The sequence below is a fragment of the Aethalodelphis obliquidens genome, unplaced genomic scaffold (genome assembly GCF_003676395.1).
Source record: "Aethalodelphis obliquidens isolate GAN/ISIS:26980383/991018 unplaced genomic scaffold, ASM367639v1 scaffold18, whole genome shotgun sequence".
NCBI classification, from domain to species: domain Eukaryota; kingdom Metazoa; phylum Chordata; class Mammalia; order Artiodactyla; family Delphinidae; genus Aethalodelphis; species Aethalodelphis obliquidens.
Genome location: NW_020837962.1, coordinates 22,364,806 through 22,382,681, shown reverse-complemented (window position 1 = coordinate 22,382,681; position 17,876 = coordinate 22,364,806). Strand labels below are relative to the sequence as shown.

Here is a 17,876-nt window from a genome sequence, read left to right as displayed (position 1 = left end):
ACCAAAAAGGTAAGAATGAAAGCATTCAGGAAAGAATGACTGGTGCATGCGCAATGGAAACAAAGCTCCCTGGGTATAGGAAATCAGATACCTGATAGTTTAGGGATTCAAGGAAAAAGGGGAGGAAGCTGGCTTTCAGCTACAATGAAGCTCATAATGAAGCAGAATAAATGAAAAGGGGATAAAATGAAACATAGATGCTTTTGTCTATTTGAGCCGACAAGTTTTCATACTATGAATGAAACCCTGTTTCACACATGTAAATCATGTAAAAATTTAAAAAAATCATACACATATCCACAAATATATAAACAAATTTATTCCATGCTTTCAATTCTTCATAGTCTGTGCAAAGAGAGACGTAGAATGGATGTGTTATAATAAAGCAGTGAAAGCACTCAAAAATATGACTTCCTTTTTTTCCTCATCCTTTTATAGTCAATCTGTCTATAAGGATATTTCCCAGAAAGGCATCTCCAGTAAACTGTTAAATTAATCATATTACCCAAAGTTTCCTATAATGAAATTATTTCTTGTATGTACAGGGGGCATGCTGACCCCTCCTAATCCGATCAATGGTTACATCCCATAGGACAAACTTGCTTATAAGCCACTAGGGAGCTATACAAATTCTAGGAATTTTATTTTTTATTTTTTTATTTTTTAGTGAAACAAAGTGTTTATCAGAAGGAAAAAGAGTATGTGTGAATAGGCACACACAGGCGGACTTTAGATTCCAAGTGAAAACTACAAATATGGGCTGGCTTACCTATTTTTTTAGCTTCTTCGGCAAAGTATGGGTCATTCATATCAACATCAGAGGGAACTTCATCTTCACTGGCCTCTTCAGCAAGAGCCTTAAAGTTGAATATAAAAATACATACAGTTTATTATAAGGACCAAAATATACAAGCGTCAAGAAAAACCGTACTTCTTTTAAATCAAGCAGTTCAATCTAAAATTAAAATAGTTTTTTAAATGGATCAGTTTATAAAATAACTCCTGAGTAACTCTTTTGTTTGTTCAACAAATACTTATGGAATACTTAGTAAATGCAGGAACTATGTAGGGCTTTTGAGAGAAATGAAAGTTATCAGATACATGGTTTTTGTCTTCAAAAATTTTACAATCTATTAAAAGAAGTTATAGACACATAAACAGACATATATATAGTAATAGTAATAGTAATTCAAGATAGGAAGTGCCAAAGAGACAAAAATAAAATACAGACATTCAAGGAGAATACTTTGAGATGGGTGATCAGTGAAGAGAGGTGGCCTGCCTCATCTCTCACGAAACTAAGAAATGGCAGTGATTATCAACAGCTTGAAGTACTGCATTGTGGGTTATCTTTTAAATCATTAAAGCAATTCATCTGCTGGTTATTTAAAGAAAATGATAATGAACTTACCGTTCTCATCACCCAACTTCAACAATTACCTTGTTTTATCTATAATCCACTCATGAAAACTTTTGTGCTATTTTTAAGCACATCTGTTGGTTACATTTTCCCTAATCAAATCTGAACAGTTTACTAAATTAGTATATTTAAATTTTAAAAATCAAGTCTATAAAATACACAGAACATATGCAAACTGAGATCAGACTAACCAGATTGAGTTTATCCCCAGGAATCTAAAACATGAGTCGTTTCAACAAAAACATTTAGAATGCACATTGCTAAACATCATCCTACATGCTGAAGAAGACCCACCAAGCTCTAAAGAATATTCATTTTGATATTACTATCCTTTTAAGAACAAGGGCTTCTAAGAACTTTTTCACCAAACTATTATAACCAATTCATCAGTAATATGATGTTTCTAACAAAGATTATGAAATACTTATATAGCTAACCACATATTTATTCACATTTTTTTAAACTGTTTTTTAGATCTAAATTATAGTATATCAACTATGGCGTATAAACATATTCATTTCTTTAGTAATAATTTCTCAATATCAAATTCAAGTCACGAAGAGGAAAAGGGGAAAAAGTATTTTTAACTTGAATTCTTGAAACTCTTCTATATGTGAAGAACCTGGGGAGGTGGAAGAGATCTGCTGGAATCACCAAGTCCAGTATAGAGCTGAGTCTAGAACAAACTGGGCACTCAACTGATGTATTTTTAATATTATTGATAAAATGAGTCCAGTCTAAGCCCAATGAAGGGAAAGCGTTAAAGCAGAAGATAATCTCAAAGCACCAAATGAAAATCAAAGACAATAGCTGCTAAAGATCTCAGAAAAGAATGACTACTTTATTGACCCCATAAAGACTCATTTGTAAGTCTTCCAATAAACTGATGGCTTAATAACTTGTGGAATTATTCCACTTAAAAGACATTTTACTGCCTGAGAGAGGCAGCATATCAATGGGGGCAGGGCTCTTACCTCATTTCCTCATTTTACTATCCATTTCCAAAAACACTGAGTATAACAGGAATTCAAAACTCACTCCATTGCATCATTCAATTTTGTAGCCCTCTTTCAATATTGCAGCTGTTGTACCAAAAGCACAAGCTTACATCATACGGAGAGAAACAACACAATACAGTAGCAAGAGCACTGGAGCAAGAGATCTGGTTTCTGGTCTCAGCTTGGCCATTAACAAGCTGTGTATCCTCAGATGAATCACTTAATTTTCTACAACTATAAAACGTCAGGGTTGGACTAAAACTAATCATTTAAGATTCCTAAAAGTTGTAAAATTCTGTGATTAGTGATACCATCTTAAGACAATAAATGCATTGCTAGAATGCTGCATTTCGTTGACAAGATAGAGTACTCTTATTGGCAAAAATCCTAAGTGGTCTCTGCTATTACTAAGGACTCTAACTCTGGAAAGATGTTATCCCTGAATGATAGGAGTCAAATCAGATTTTTCACAGACAACATATTTAGCACAGAGAAAATATCCCTGATAAAGGAATCTAATGACAATATGATGTTAAAAGATCTATACAATAAAATAATACTGAAAAGTGAAAAACGCAGCTTGAGAAACGGAAATACAAAGAAAAAATTTCATTCATGTTGAAAATTTCTCTATGTATACATCCTCAAGTAAAAATGTCTGTATGTACCTCTCTTCCTCAAAAACACAGAATAGAATCAAACTGTCTTACATCTAGAAATCGACTAAACTATGCATTTATTTAGGTAGCACATAAATGTAAAATATTAGAGCAAGGCAGTTAGGTTAAATGATACAGGCTTCGTGTATCATTATGCAGCCTTGCAGAAAACACTTCACCCACCACAGTGAGTGGTCACATTATGAGATACTAGATGCCAAGCACCTGGTACCTTCTGATACTTAGTGGTTGCTCAATAATTATTCGGAATTATTCAGTCATGATTATCACTGATACCTTTTGTTTCTTTTTCAGTCTTTTTTTCTCTTTCTTCTTCTCTAAAAATTGTTCCCAGGGGGTCAGTTTATCCTTTCCTTCCAATTTGTTTTTGACCATCTCTTCTGCACTTTCTTTAAGGCCTAAAAGAAAACACAGATAAGTTAGTTTAAAAGCTTCATTCACTGAAAAATGCAATTTACCAGAAAGGGTAATTTACATGTATTTACTGAGTAACAAGATAAAATGCAACACTACAATGTTACAGAGTAATGTAGTATCAATCTATATCAAAGCTATTTCCCAACAACAAATGACAATAAACCTAACCAAACTGAAATGAACAAACCAACTCAGCAAATAAATATATGGTCAAGCTACTAAAGAAAACTCCTTTATTTAAGCTCAAAATTCATTTCTCTGTACTTAATTGAATTGCTTGAGACACTAAGAAAAATTCTGGAACAAAATCTTCTCAGGATATGACTACTAATTAATCTTGGATAACAAAAGGTAAGTGGTCTTTAACATAACTATTTCTACTTGCTTCTTTGCCCAAGTAAAAGACTGTATTCCCTGGAAATTACAAGTGACTAACAAAAATTGATTAGTAAGGCAATCCCTGTTGAAATGCCCCAGGAAGAAAGAATTCCTGTAATTTCTCCTCAAGAACTCACTCTGTGAATCCACATCTTTAAGATCAAAAGGAGTATCAAGTTCAGATTCCACCTTGTATGTTTAAGTTCTTTCAATGATGTTATTCTATCTTGTAGTTATCTCTCAAGGTCCTTGTTCATTATATTCTGCAGTTCCTGATTCATGTGTCTAGGTGGCTTATGAAACAACTAGAGTGGGGTGAGAAGAAAGAAAAGGTCCCAAGGCTCATCTTTCAGTTCATGAAGACCTCATTACTGTCAAAGTAAAGGAAACGTGACCACTGTGTTATCCCCTTTGATAATACAGATGTTTGTTTTACTTTGTAGTGTTTTGGGGAGGTCATGGTTGGGTTTGGGGAGAGGGAGTTTTAACATTTAGAGGACACAAAATCCATTAAAAAATTAATGGAATGAATCTAGAGACAAGGTCAACCCAGATTATCTTTCCAGATACATTCTAAATTCTAAGAAAGTGAAAACCATCCTAAGGATATAATAATTCCCCTTTCCCCAGATGAGTATACTGAGACTGAGAACGTTCAGCAACTTGCCTAAGAACACACAACTAGGAAGCCATACAGCTACAATTTTAACTCCTAACTGTCCTCTATACTATTACCAGATACATGTGAAATGCTGGTTTGATATAAAATAAAGAAATGTATAGCCCACGAATAAAATCTAAAGTTTTGGACCTCAGGTTCCTTATCTGCAAAATGAGGTTAGTCTGGATCAGAAGCATGCAAATCCCTCCTCCCGCATACACCTTTTTTCTCCTAAAAGAAAATATTTGGTAGAAGTCCAAATACACAAAACAGCTAAAAGTGGTGCTTTGGGTCCTGAGCCCCAAAGAATAGCAGAAACAGCTGGAACAGATGATCTATAAGGTCCCCTCTTTGGCTCTTAAGCCAAGACTTAATCTCTAAATTTCTGTAAGTTAGAAAAGTATTAAGGTATATGCATACTCAAGGTTATGTAGATTTGTTTTCATGACATACTGCTGGTATGCCTGATTTATGGGATACTCTCTGATTTACGGGATGCCAAATCAGAAACACAACTCTCAATTCAAAAACGTTTCTTATAAGAAAAACACAATCACTTTACTAAACAGTTTTCAGGAGAAATGTGAACTGTATAAAACATGTCCAGATCTCTGACTGAATCAACAGATACACAGCACCTTAGGAAATGTAAACTTGGATCCTCATTTGGGCGAAAGAAGCAAATCCTGACAAAACAAGTTGAGTTCGAACAGCAAAATAAAACAATTTATATATTATGCCTCTGGGTCAGCACACAGTCCAGTCTCAAATTCTAAATGCACAGTATTGTGTTATTAAATATGATTTTTAAATAATAATCCTTAAGGTATTCTAATTTCCTCATACATTAAGAAATATTTTATTACTCCAAAATACTAAATTAAGTAATATATTTAGAGTGTTTTTTCCCCCCGCCAAAATGTATTCTCTGGTTAATTTTAATCCTTGAAACTTAAACTCTGCTTCTATCTAGGCATGATGCTAAGAAAGGTGTTACTGTTTCTTTTAGGTGACTAGAACATTAGTTTAATGTGTCTCAATCTCTATGAACTACTCCACACGTGACTGGGTCTTGACATTTTTGGGGAATATGGATACCTTTAGAATTTGATAAAAACTATGGAATCTCTGGGACTTCCCTGGTGGTCCAGTGGTTAAGACCCCACGCTCCCAATGCAGGGGGCCAGGGTTTGATCCCTGGTCAGGGAACTAGATCCCGCATGCTGCAGCTAAGACCCAGTGCAGCCAAATAAATAAATAAATAATTTTAAAAGTAATAATAATAAAATGTAAAAAAAAACCCAAAAACCTATGGAATCTCTCTCTCAAACACTGTACTGGAAAAACTTGCATACAATGTTCAAAAGTTTATAAATCCTCAATGCTCATTTCTATGTAAGGATCCAAATGGCCTCAGGCAAACAGCATTACCAGGGCAACAGAGGTCTAGGAGAAGACGGGAGTCCATTTCCCACTATTTCAAAACTTATCACTGACATTTGTAGGTTCTACACCAGGGTTTCTCATTTCAGTACAACTGTCATTTTGGACCAGATAATTCTTTGTTGTGAAGGACTGTGCATTACAGAATGTTAAGCAATATATCTGGCCTCTCCACACTAGCTGCCAGTAGCCCCCAGTTATGAAAATAAAAAAATCTCTCCAGAATTGCCAAATGTCCTCTAGGGAGCAAAATCACCCCTAGTTGAGAACCACTGTCCTAGACAATGATTAGAAGTCATTTCTTTCCTTCCCTTTTTCCTCCCTTCCCCTTCCCTTCCTTCATTTTTTTGTGAAGGAAGGTGCAGCATTTATTGCAGGTGCCAAACAAGGAGTCCAGGGTAGCTAATGCTCAAAAAGCCTGAACTCCCCAATGGGTTTCAGCAAAGCATTTTTAAAGGCAAGGTGAGCAAGAGGAATCCCAGGGTATGTGATCAGCTCGTGTATAATTCTCTGATTGGTTGATGGTGAGGTAACGGGGTACTGTCATAGGCATTAACATTATCAATCCTTAGGCACCAGTAGGTCTGGGGGCTATGTGCTCATGGTCATCAAATAGTTAATTTCTTCCATTTGGTGGGGGTTTTAACATCTGTAAAACAACTCAGGAAATGTGCATTATATACTGTTATCTGCGTACTTCAGAGAGGAGCTAAAGCAGAGGACATGGGGGAGGGGTCTGTCTTAGGAAGGCCCCATAGGGTCATGCTCAGTTACAGCAGGAAAAAGATACTGAGTCAAACTTCAGTCACCATTAGTTCAAGATACCATAGGTTGTTTCTGAGGGAACCAAAAGGTGATATAGATCTGTTTCAGGACAGGTGATTGGAAACAATTCTCCCTTTCTTGTTCTTTAAGCATTAGAAGTCATTTCTGAAGAGAAGGGCTACTTCATTATTTGTATCACATAAATTATTATTTTTGTTTGGTACTTGATTATAATAATGTCTTTTTTTAGTTTAGAAGTTTCAACTGAGTATGCCTTTTTTTCCAACTAGAACAAAGGCAGCTGAAGTCACCTTCTTTTGTATTGCATAATATTTAGCATAGTGCCAGACACATAGTAAGTACTTAATAAGCACTTAATTGATCTGTCTTGAAGGAGGAATTCTTATTTCAAGCCAACTGTTTGATCTTTCATGTTTGGAACATAGTCTCTCCAACAGAAAATGAATCAAAACTTTAGGATCTAAATAAATGGCCTTTATCCCAAAGTGGTTCATGCATTTTCTTTTTTTTTTTTTTTAGGACCTATGGCTCTAAATAATTCATGAAATATCCTTCTTGGGAAATATTTTTCTGGTATTTAGTTTGTTTACAACAATAAAGAAATAGTATCTTCAGTTAAATACAGTCTGTAATTTTTTGCCTGGCTCTCACTTAATACACCAAAATAGCAGAATGACAAACACATTGCAATGAATTAACACACCACCATGATAACTTAAAAATGCTTTGTTCTTGCTGTCATCATGAGGTCATTTAAATCTCCTGCCACGGATCACAGCTGTTTATGTTCTAAATTCTTAAAAATACGCCCATTCCAGAAGCTTCCTGGCATATGCACAAGAACATTCTTCAGACACTTTTAGCTTCATTTGAGAGCAGCCACTACGTGACTGAAAAACAACTTCATTATAAATGTCCAGTTTTGTGCGTTTGTTTTTTAAAAATTTAAGCATATAGGCAAGGACTGCTGAATTAGTTAAAAATAACATCAATAACCCTACAAATAAGGGGTGAAAAATTCTTTTAAAACCAACCATGAGCACAGATGACTGAATTATAACAATAATAACTTAAGCGCAATTCATTCAGACTTATTTTGGCAGTTTGCATACACACAAAAATTCTTTTAAATATCCTTTCAAAATCCACTAAAGTAAGAATATACATTTCTTCTGAACTTGCTCATTTGAAATTTTGAAAAGTCTTCAAGGGACAGGACATGAATAACTTAAAATAACTCAACTAGGTACTATGGCTGGTTTTGTTTATAAAAACAAAATACATGTTTTAAGATTTCTGATATAGGTTGAAACTGGCACTTTTTTATGTATGTGAGAACTTAGGATCCATTGAGAATACTTACGAACACTTACGGCTCAGTCTTTATTTATATATGTTGTATGTTTAAATGAGACCATGTTAACACTCAATCCCAAAAGTACCCTTTAAAATGTAACTAACTACCATCGCCAACTGAACTCCCAACTTGGAATTCACTCTGTGTGTAACCATGCCCTGAGGAACACTGACATCAAAGGCAGGCACCCTTTCAAACTAGTCAGTTTTCCCCAATGGTGTGGGGAGAGGGAAGGAGACATTTACTTATCCTTAAAGCATATCAGATAGCAAAACTATCAATCTTTGTAGTTTTTAAAGATGAAGATTTTAAGTGTTTCGAACTTGGTTCAAGATTTGTTTAGAACATTGTTCAGACTTTGGTTCATAATTCGAACTTCTGTAAATCCCTCTCTCCTAAACTCTTACAGTACCATATTCTTTTATTCTGCACTATTTATCACAGCTGCAATTTTATGTTTGTGTGATTATTTTTTTTAACTATTATTAATGGTTATCACCCTTACTAGGTTGCAGACTCCATGACAGTAGAGGCCACGGCTTGCTTTTTTTCCCCTCACAAAGGTAACCCTATGGCTAGTGGAGGGCCAAGTACAGAGCACATGCTGAATAAATGTCTGCTGAATGAATGGAAGTGCAACTGAAAGGATACATGAGTCAAATTTGTTCCCAACCTTACAGACAGGGAGCAACAGTTCATGAAATTAAAAAGTAAAATAACAACTAGCCTTGGGAATAACAGTAAATAGCAAAATTCAGAGCCAACAAATGCTCCTTGTATGCACTTAATATTGTTAGAATACCGTTATATCTACTACATGGAAACAATACAGACAGCTATAATAAATATAATAAGGATAAAAGGGTAGTATAGGTAAGCTACTTAGACTGGGAATGGCTTCTCATATAGCATTTAATTCTCTTTCTCCTAAAACAGTCAATGAGGTATTCATAGGAGACACTCTCAAAGTATGTACTAAATGAAGAAATGTTAATGCTTTTTGTTGTTGTTCTTTGTCTAAAAGCTGTTTCAGTGGGTAGCAACTGTTTTGTATTCGCCTTGAATTTGAGCTTATCATTCTCTAACCTCTTCTGAATCTCCTTTTACTCTCCTGTAGAATAATGTCTTCCATTTGCAAGTATATTCATCTTACTGTGAATCAACCTGTCCCTGCTTCTTAGAATCAAATGTTCTTAAAAAGCTGACTTCAAATACAAGACATTTGGGCTTCATTAGGGAGTTATTGTTTCCTGTATTTGTCTGTACTTTATTTGTATGTTTTCTTTGCCTTTCAAGTAGTTTGTGATCACAATGTACGTAATAGCAAGCTGTCCTTAATACTAAAGTAAAATTCTGGCCAAGTCTGATGAAACTATTCTGCTCTTTAATTTGTGGCAAAGAAGATCTATTGTTATTTTTTATACATAATGTTTATAGACAAGGCTGAAAAATGAAAACTTTAATGAATGGGTAAGACGTAAGGAAATGAAGGCAATTTTTTGGAATTTAGTCAAAATAAGAAAGCTCAAACAGAAATGTTATACTAGCTCAGAAGTAGGGAATTTTCGTTGGGGACATGCACTAATCTGCTCTGGTCTAGCATGGATCTTGGGTTTTAATGGGCTGTTAGCCAAGGAGGCAGGAGGCAAAGTTTGGAGCCCGATCATGATGGCAGGTCCCAGAGACCACTACCATGAAGCCAGGATCCTTTAGTAGATGCTGCTCCTCCTCCAACAATTTAGAAGGGATACATGCCTGTTTGGGCTTTGGCCATGGGCAGAACAAGGGAAGTAAAAACACATTTTCCCCCCAGAGAATTTATAACCACAAGTCCACAAATCCATGAGTTTGTGGCTAGAATTCACACTATTTGTGTGGCCCCAAACACCCTAATCCAAAAATTTGGTTTCAATAGGTCCAGGATTGGAAGTGCCCTTAGGTACCTGGCAAGTACTCTCTAAAAGAAGTATTTTTTTGACTCAGGCCTCTGAGAATTCCCATAGGTAAAGAAAGATCCAAGAACAATTAGATCACAATCAAAATTCAATATGAACCAGAGTAAGCTGAAAACCAAATAAGTCAGACCTATAAGGACTATAGATTTTGGAATTAACAGAAACAGAATATAAAATCAGCACATTTAAAAAAACAAAAGAAATTAAAAGATTATCAAAGGTATGAGACAGATTTGGGGAAGAAAAAAAAGTTCCAGAAATGAAAAACATAACTGAAATTATAAAGTCAACCAAGTTACACAGCAGAGGTAAAGAAAAGATTAATGAACTGAAAGACAGAACTGAAGAAATTACCCAGCATGCTGCACAGATTCAAAGGTATGGAAACTATGAGTTAGATACAGAATGAGAAGGTACCACACATATCAAATGGGATTCCCAGAAGGAGAAAATAGAGAAGATGAGGAAAAGGTAATATTTTAAGAGAAAATGGATGAGAAGTTCTCAGAATTTTAAAATGAATGGAAAGTTACTAATCTTCAGGATTCTGGGTATCCAATTAATTCTAAGCAAGAATAAAGGTACCAAGCAAAAAATTACCTACATATATCATAGTGAAACTCTAGAACACTGAAGTATTTTAAAAGCCAGGGATAAAAGACAGCACTGTGGAATAAGGCCAACCCTTTCCTGACAGGGTTCAGAAGTGGGCCCCTGGGCCCTGGAATTAAGGAAGTGTATTCTTTAGTTACACAGGCTTCCTTACCTGTAAACTCACATCAATAGGGCTCAAGGGGAAGCCCTGAGTTCACAGTAAATTTGCCCCTCCCCAGAAAAGGATCAAGAGGTGACCAGCTCGGTGCATCCATGGCAACAGCAGATACCCTTCCCTCCCTAATCCTCAGCATTCAGCCTCACCACCAAAATCTTGAACCCAGCAGGAATAATCTGTGACTTTTATCCCTTATTCATCTTAGTCACCACCAAAAGCTCCTAATCATCAGGTTCCCCCTAATCTTCCATGTTCTAATCCTCAGAAGTTAACTATACATCCACTCTCTCTGTCACTATCTCCCACCCCCTTCAATTCTCTACCACTAAATTCCCTGGAATTCACAGTACATCATCAGTAAAAACTCAATTATTTTATCTCAACATTTTCTCCATCTTCTTGCTCTAACTGAAGCCTGGCTCTCCCCTGAAGATACTGCACAAGGCGGCAGCTTCAAGTGTTTGTTGGTGCTGCTGGTGGTGGTGGCAGCAGCGTTTGGTTTCTTCACAGAGCGCTCACAGCAACTGGCCTAAGGGAGGGGGTGGGTGTGTGGGTCATTAGTGCTCTTTATCCAGTTCTAGGAAGTGTGTTACAGGTCCAGGGTTAGGCAGAGTAACTTACTGACCAATAAAACAGAGAACCAACCAATAGATCCACACAGTTTTGAAATATTGGTACCTGACAGAGGTGACATGTCTGATTACTGGGAGAAAGGAGAGATTATTCAATAAATGGAAGAGGATAAAAAACATCTGCCATGTAGAAGAAGTTGAAATTGGATTCCCACCTTATATCATACCAAAAAAAAAAAAAAATCAACTCCTGATGAATCAAGGACTTAAAAGTCAAAAATCAGTCCCAAATGATACAAACCCATCTCCCATCAATGTTAACAAAGTTACGAGCTTTAATGAGATATAGTTCATATACCATATAATTCACCCATTTAAAGAATAAAATTCAATGTTTTTTAGTACATTCACAGATATATGCAACCATCACCAGAGTCAATTTTAGAACATTTTCTTCTTCTCAAAAAGAAACCCTATCTCTCTCCCCTGCAGGACACTCTGACACCCCCCCACCCTCCAACCACTAATCTATTTCTTGTCTCTATTGTCTGTTCTGCATATTTCATATAAAATATGTGGCATTTTGTGACTGGCTTCTTTCACTTAGCATAATATTTTCAAGGTTCATCCACTTTATAGCATATATCAGTACTTCATTCCTTTTTGTGCATCCAGACTTTTCAGAAATACTTATAAATTAGATGAAAATATACACAACGGAAAGCAAAGGAGTGAATACTGAAATCTGGATGATGGTTATTCTTAGTTATGGGGAAGCAGGAGAGATCAGATGGATAAATTTAAGTTGTTGCACAATTCTAGCTTTTATAGTGGGTTTACTTTTTACTAAAAATAAATAAATAAAAGAAGGTCATGCTGGACCAATGATGAAAGAGTGTCTTAATCCAGAGATTATAATGAATACACTTATGTGAACTAGAGGTACATAAGAATAAAAGGACAAGTTTAATAAACTTGACTATACCATTTTTGTTCTTCAAAAGACACTCTGAATAGAGTAAAAAGGAAAGTCATAAACTAGGAAAAGCTATGTGCAAAATATATGGCTGATAAAAGACAAGCCCAAAATATAGGAAGAACTCCAAACAGAGGAAGAACTCCTATGAATCACTAAAACACAGACAAAGAACACTACATAAAAAATGGTCAAAAGACATGAACAGGTATTTCACAGATAAGAAAGCAGGAAAAAAATATTCTTTTCATTAGGAATTAGGCAAATGCCTGAGCAATCCTTTAAAAACGTAAGTTAGGTCATATCACTTCCATTTCCCACTGCATTTCAAGTAAAAGTTAAAGTCCATCCAGAGGTCTACAAAACCCTTTGTGACTTGGGCACCTCTCTGCCCTCACCTTCTATTACTGTCCACTCCCTGGCTCATTCTGCCTCATTATTCCTGAACAAATCAGAAATGCTTTCCCCTCAGGGCTTTTTGCATTTATTGCTTCCTCTGCCTGAAATGTTCTTTCCCAGGATAACACACAGGGTGCAATGTCTTTCCCATTAGCTCTTTGTACAAATGTCATTTTCTCAATGAAGCCTTCCCCTACTGTCCTTTTTAAATGGCTACCCCTTCCCACCCATGAACTTCCTGTTCCCATCCAGGTTTTATCCTTTTGTTTCTATAGCCCTTAATCATCTGATTATTTTACCTATTTATTTGTTTACCAATTCCCTTCATCCCCTCTCCCCCAATGTATACACACTAAAATGTAAGACCCCACAAAGGCCTGGATCTTTGTCTGTTTTGTTCAGTGCTATCAGAGAAGAGTCTGGCACACAGAGCAGGAACTCAACAAATATTTGAGAGTAATACACAAATTGAAACCATAATGAGATACCATTACTTACATACTCAATTGGCAAAAAATCACCTGACAATATAAATTAATGGTGAGGATAAAGAGCTATGGGAACTCACACTACTGGTTAGAGTAAAATGGTACAAGCACCTGGGAAAACAATTTGGCATGACCTAGTTAAGGTAATTGTGAGCATGCTGTACAACCAAGAAATTCTACACATATCCAAGAAATTCAATATATACCTAGGTGACAAGTCCAAGAATATTCACAAAGACATTGTTTATAATAGCAAAACACCACAATAACCGGCAATAGAACAAATATACTATGATATATCTATAATGGAATTCTATGTAACAGTGAAAATTAACGGACCATGTCTTCACATATGGATTATGAATAACTCTCAAAACAGAACGTTAACAGCAAAAAGCAACTGACAGAAGAATACACAGAGGATGTTTTATAAACTTCAAAATTAACAAAACTAAATATAGGCTGTTTAGGGATACATGCATAGGTGGTAAAACTATTGTATAGAAAAGGGGGATGATTAATATGGAATGCAGTTTCATAGTTTATTCCGATAGAGAAAGGAAGAGGGTGTAAGAGAGGAGTCTCACAGGCGACCGCATATGTTGGTAATGTTCTTTCTTAAGCTGGGTGCACAGGTGTTCATTTTATTCTTTTCCTTTAAACTGTATACATACATAGTGTTTACTTTTGTATCTAGGCTCTACTTTCCCACAATAAAGTTGTTTAAAAAAAAAAGGGTAGTAAATGTTCAGTCTTTGACAACTGTGTGCTAAACTAGGTTTCACTGCCTTTAGTCATTTAATCCCCATCAGAACAGTAGGTACCTAAACTCAGATTTTCTGACACAAGCCCTCTATGCTCGTTCCATGATCACAGTAAACTACTAATGCTATCCCAAACTTCATTGTAAGACAGTCCCGATCTATACACTGTTTTTGGAAAATCCACCTGTAAATTGATGGCTTGAAATTTAGGAGTGTCTAATTGTTTTCCTCCCTGGGAGAGGTTCTGACTACAGAAGCTATTAACATAAGGGCATTTTGAGGCTGCAGTACAACCGAAATGTCATTTCCAAATTAATTAAACAAAAAAAATATTTCTTTAATAAAAATGAAAAGAAATGAAAAGCACTTCAACCTCCCTAGCATTTCAATATTTAACGACCTCTTAAGCTATATTTTTCTTGCTGCAATCTAAGTATTTCTTCCACATATACTGGGCTGAGTTTATATAAGTAAACTGTAATTCTGACTACTGCTAAAAAGACTTCCCAAATAACTATTAGGAAAGCAGTGTCTTCCCAACCTTTTTCCTATTATGACAGATATAAAAAATAATGCTTGCACAGCACACTGGAGTAAATGGAGGAGGCTACCAGAGAAGGAAACGAAGCTGGGGGCTCTGGTTGGTCTAAAGGCTAAAGGGATCAATACCTGGGGAAATTTGTAATCCACAGGTGGTATGCTAGTTGGGGATCTCTGAAGTAGAGTACCATTTAAGGTTTACTCCTTTTCTAGTATTTGTAATTAACTCAGAGTTTATTTCATTGGCAGTGTCCTCCACTGCAACATTGAAAAGTTACAGAATGAGAATTAATAGAGAATGAAAGTAACACTGAAAATTAGGACTTCAATATATCCATGGCTTGTTTTATAAGCTAGCACTGTTTCTATTCTTAGGAATTCTCTGTTGACAGAAATCTACTAAAGTAATCTATGATGGGTCAAGCATTCTTTGGGTCCAAAAAGATATCAGAATCTTGGAATACCAACTAACAACACGTATGCCTAGAAGCCTGCAGTGTTCAACAGCAAATACGCAAAGCCTTCTGTTGGCTTTTTCTTTTTTTTTAAGACCTTCAGAGCAGCTTATTAATCAGAAGACAGGCTTCTTAGACATTGTCACACGTGTGATCCTGGCCGTAGACCAAACTGTTCCCATACCCTGAGAAGTCTGCTTCTGGTTCGAAATATGAATCCAAATAAATTACTTAAAAAAAATTTTAAATCTCTCTATGTTTCCACAGAAAGAAGCAGCAATGGAAACCTAAAATGAAATATGATTTATGACAATCTAAGGTGACAATGCTTAGGAAAAGCTTGGTGAAGTCCAAGGCAGACAGATATCCCTAATTTATGCAAGCCAATTCTTACGCCTTCAAAATGCATGCTTCAATTTACCACTGACGCGTATCATTCCAAACACCAAGGGAACCCGCCCAAGTCAAATTATTGGCACTCATCTTTTGACATACATAGGATCAGATTTTCAAGTTTATGCCAAATAATTTTACAGATAAAAGTTTTCCATGTCACTGAATGAGTAGATTGAGCTAAGGCTATCTCTTGGTAGCTCATTTGATGAGAACTATCCCCCACCCTCAATGAAGATTATCATGAGAGTGGGGAAAGTACTTGTACACTCTCTTCCCCTAGTAGATTACATCAGGCAAACAGTGTCACTGTGTATTGAAAATAATACAGAGCCCCTCCCACACGATACCTGCAGATTCAACCTGCTTAGCTACCAGTTCAATCCACAATATTTTTACCAGCTTTACCTTGGACCTCAAAGTTTTAAATTATCATTGCATTATAGTCAGTGAGCAGTTGTCTACAATGGTCTAACCAAAAGGGCACTGAGAAAGGCTGGCAAATCTTTCAGAGCGCAGGAACATGGCATATGGTCCCAAAGTGGGATTAAGTTTTATATCAAACCAAAGATCTGTAGAAAGTACTTATGCGTTTTCTTTTATGTGGCTTCAAACCTTGAGCCAACTGTAGAAACTAGATTTGATTTTGTGTATTTTATCAGCATTTCTGAGGAGGCTTCATAAATTAAAAAGTAAGAAGCTCCTTAGTTAGCACCATGAATTAACAGAACTGTTTCAAGATAAATGATAAGAGGCATGAAGATGTTCTACCCATAGGAATTTATCCCTAAGAAAATTCAATATAAGATTATGTCCTCCATAATAGCAAAACATTAGAAAGAGCCTAAAACATAAATTAGATACACAATGGAATGTGATGCAGGCATTATGATTAAAAGATTATTTAGAAACATGTAAAAATAAGTATGAGAAATGAAACAAAAAAGGTGAATGCAAAATGGGAGTATAATCAACTACATGTGCCTGTAGAAGATAATAGATAAAAATGAATGTGTAATAGCTAAAACATGGAAGCAACTCAAGTGTCCATCAATGGATGAACTGGATAAGCAAAATGCAGCATATATACATATATATATACACACATACATACCATGGAATATTACTCAGCCTTAAGAAGGATGCTACAACACAGATGAACCTTGAGGACATTCTGCTAACTGAAATAAGTCAGTGACAAAAAAAAAATACTGTATGTATGATTCCATTTATATGAGATACTTAGAGTAGCCAAAATCAGAGAGACAGAAAGTAGAATGGTGGTTGCCAGGGGCTGGGGGAGGGGCAATGAAGACTTGTTTAATGGATATAGAGATTCAGTTTTAAAGATGAAAATGCACATGGAGATGGATGGTTGTGATGGCTGCACAATAGTATGAATGTTCTTAATACCACTGCACTACACTCTTGAACATAGTTAAGATGGTAAAGTTTATGTTATGTATATTTTATCACAAAAAAATTGGGAAAAAAACCAAACGTGTTAAAGTAGTATAAGGTTATATGACTTTTCAATCTTAGGAAAAAAAGAACAGCAATAATGAAACTGCTGAAAGTAGTCTGAGTGAATTCTGTCAAAATAACACATGGAACATGTGTGTGAAAAATGACAGTGTGCTAGCCAGGCAGTCAGTATATAGAATGATGACGTGGGACAACCTCAAATAGAATAGGCAAAAGCTCTGCTTTAAAGACCAAAGAATTCACAACTTCAAACAAATCACCATAGCTGTGGGCTGCGGGAAAACAATACATGAAACACACTCTCTGGTCTTGAACCGATTTTGGGCAGATTGTAAATCTAACGCAAAGTCAAAAAAAGTACTACTGTCTGGAAATAGTAGCTACAGATGCAAACAGTACAACTGACATGACACACAGGCAGAGAGGGAAAGGACCACATTAAGAGAATCAGCCTAGATGCTGGCAACCAGAAGCACTTATTGATTTACGTATTTAATTGGGATCCTAAAACAGCAGACCAATTAACCTAAAACTTCAAAAGGTATGGGAATTTTTAGCACTTTCTGAAACTACTACTATTATAAAAATATCTTCAGTTCTGCTTTAGATCTTTTTTTTAAAAAACTTCTTGGAAAACTTAAAAAAATTAAATCTTAATACTAACAGAGAAAATTATTGTTAAAATAATCCAGTAACTTCTGAGAAATTTACTGGCAACTCTATGGAGAAAATGTGCTAGCTACCACTGTTTTTAGATAACCCTAGCTGCTTCTCATTTTTATTACACATTCCACAAATGATTTAATTTTTCTTTTTTGGGGGGCGGCACAGTAAATGTTTCAGCTTATTACCGTACAAGGCCCTTATAGTCAACCTGTTAACTGGAAGATTTAAGGAAGGAATGGACACCTAAGTTTTAAAATTCAAGCTATGTATT

The 17,876-nt window shown here is 35.8% G+C and overlaps 1 protein-coding gene across 2 annotated transcripts in view; it reads right to left on the bottom strand.

The window, feature by feature from the left end:
• Window positions 1-17,876, bottom strand: part of ESF1 (ESF1 nucleolar pre-rRNA processing protein) — a 59,562-nt gene that overhangs the window by 12,567 nt on the left and 29,119 nt on the right. For both annotated transcript variants that reach the window (XM_027118155.1, XM_027118156.1), the window contains exons 10-11: window positions 3,375-3,496; window positions 770-857 (exon numbers count right to left, since the gene is read on the bottom strand). In XM_027118155.1, the coding sequence (XP_026973956.1) occupies window positions 770-857; window positions 3,375-3,496 (210 nt within the window). The remainder of the gene's footprint in view (window positions 1-769; window positions 858-3,374; window positions 3,497-17,876) is intronic.